An 885-nucleotide genomic window follows, 5' to 3' on the forward strand; every position below is an offset into this window, starting at 1 on the left:
CACGTGTGCATATGCACATGCAATTTCGTGTGCTCTTTCAAGAGGCTCAAGGAGCCCCTGCTGTGTGCCCAGCTGTGCACTGTGTCTGTTGAGCACTAGGTCAGGTAAATGAGGGCTTCAGCATTGTTTTGGGGACGTGCTCTGTCCTTGAGCTCTGGCACAGATACAAAACCCCAGTGACGACCTGACCTATTTCTTGTTCCTGAAGCTCCCATCTTTTCTTATGGATGGTCCTAGAAGGAGTCTGACTGCCAGGGTGACCGCATCATTTATCATCCAAACTGGGACACTCCAAAAGCAAAGGAGGACAGCCAGCATCCTCACCGGGCTGCCGAGTGCATCAGGGCTGCCCTACTTTCCGCCAGGAGCAGAGGCGTTGAGAGTCCTACTGCCAAACGTGAGGCCAAGCTGCCCCCGCTAGAGGAGACCTGGCACGGCGACATGGCAGGCTGGTCATTCATTCATTCAGCCCACCATCCTCTTTCTAGAAAACAGGTGGAAGGCCGGGCCCTGGCTTCTAGATGGGCAAGCTGACCACTGATTCACATTTGAGGAAGAGAAGCGACTTATTTCAGCATGTACAAAGCCACGGCAAGGAGTCTGAGGTCACCTGAGAAGCCCCAGGCTGCCTCTGTGGAACCTGTTTTGGAGAAAGGCAGAGACGTCTGCTTTCTCTCCACAGCAGATCCACAGGTGGCAGCTGGACACATCTGTGAGTGCCCAGCATGGCACATGGAGGATGGGAAGTCCCCTTGAACACCTGCTTCCAGAATAAGAGGGGGCTGCTGGGGGGCCCAAGCCCATCTAGGCTCCCTGCTCAAGGCTGATGTGACAAGTCTGGGAATTCTGGGGCCTCTTGTCAGCTGAGTGGGGCCAGGCGTGCTG

General features: G+C 55.4%; 1 protein-coding gene across 1 annotated transcript in view; it reads right to left on the reverse strand.

Moving 5' to 3' along the window:
• Positions 1-443, reverse strand: part of LOC103603923 — a 26,923-nt gene extending 26,480 nt beyond the window's left edge. Inside the window, exon 1 of the mRNA XM_008588510.1 lies at positions 325-443. Coding sequence (XP_008586732.1) covers positions 325-443 — 119 coding nt within the window. The remainder of the gene's footprint in view (positions 1-324) is intronic.
• Positions 444-885: the final 442 nt, after the last annotated feature.

The sequence above is a fragment of the Galeopterus variegatus genome, unplaced genomic scaffold (genome assembly GCF_000696425.1).
Source record: "Galeopterus variegatus unplaced genomic scaffold, G_variegatus-3.0.2 Scaffold4868, whole genome shotgun sequence".
NCBI classification, from domain to species: Eukaryota; Metazoa; Chordata; class Mammalia; order Dermoptera; family Cynocephalidae; genus Galeopterus; species Galeopterus variegatus.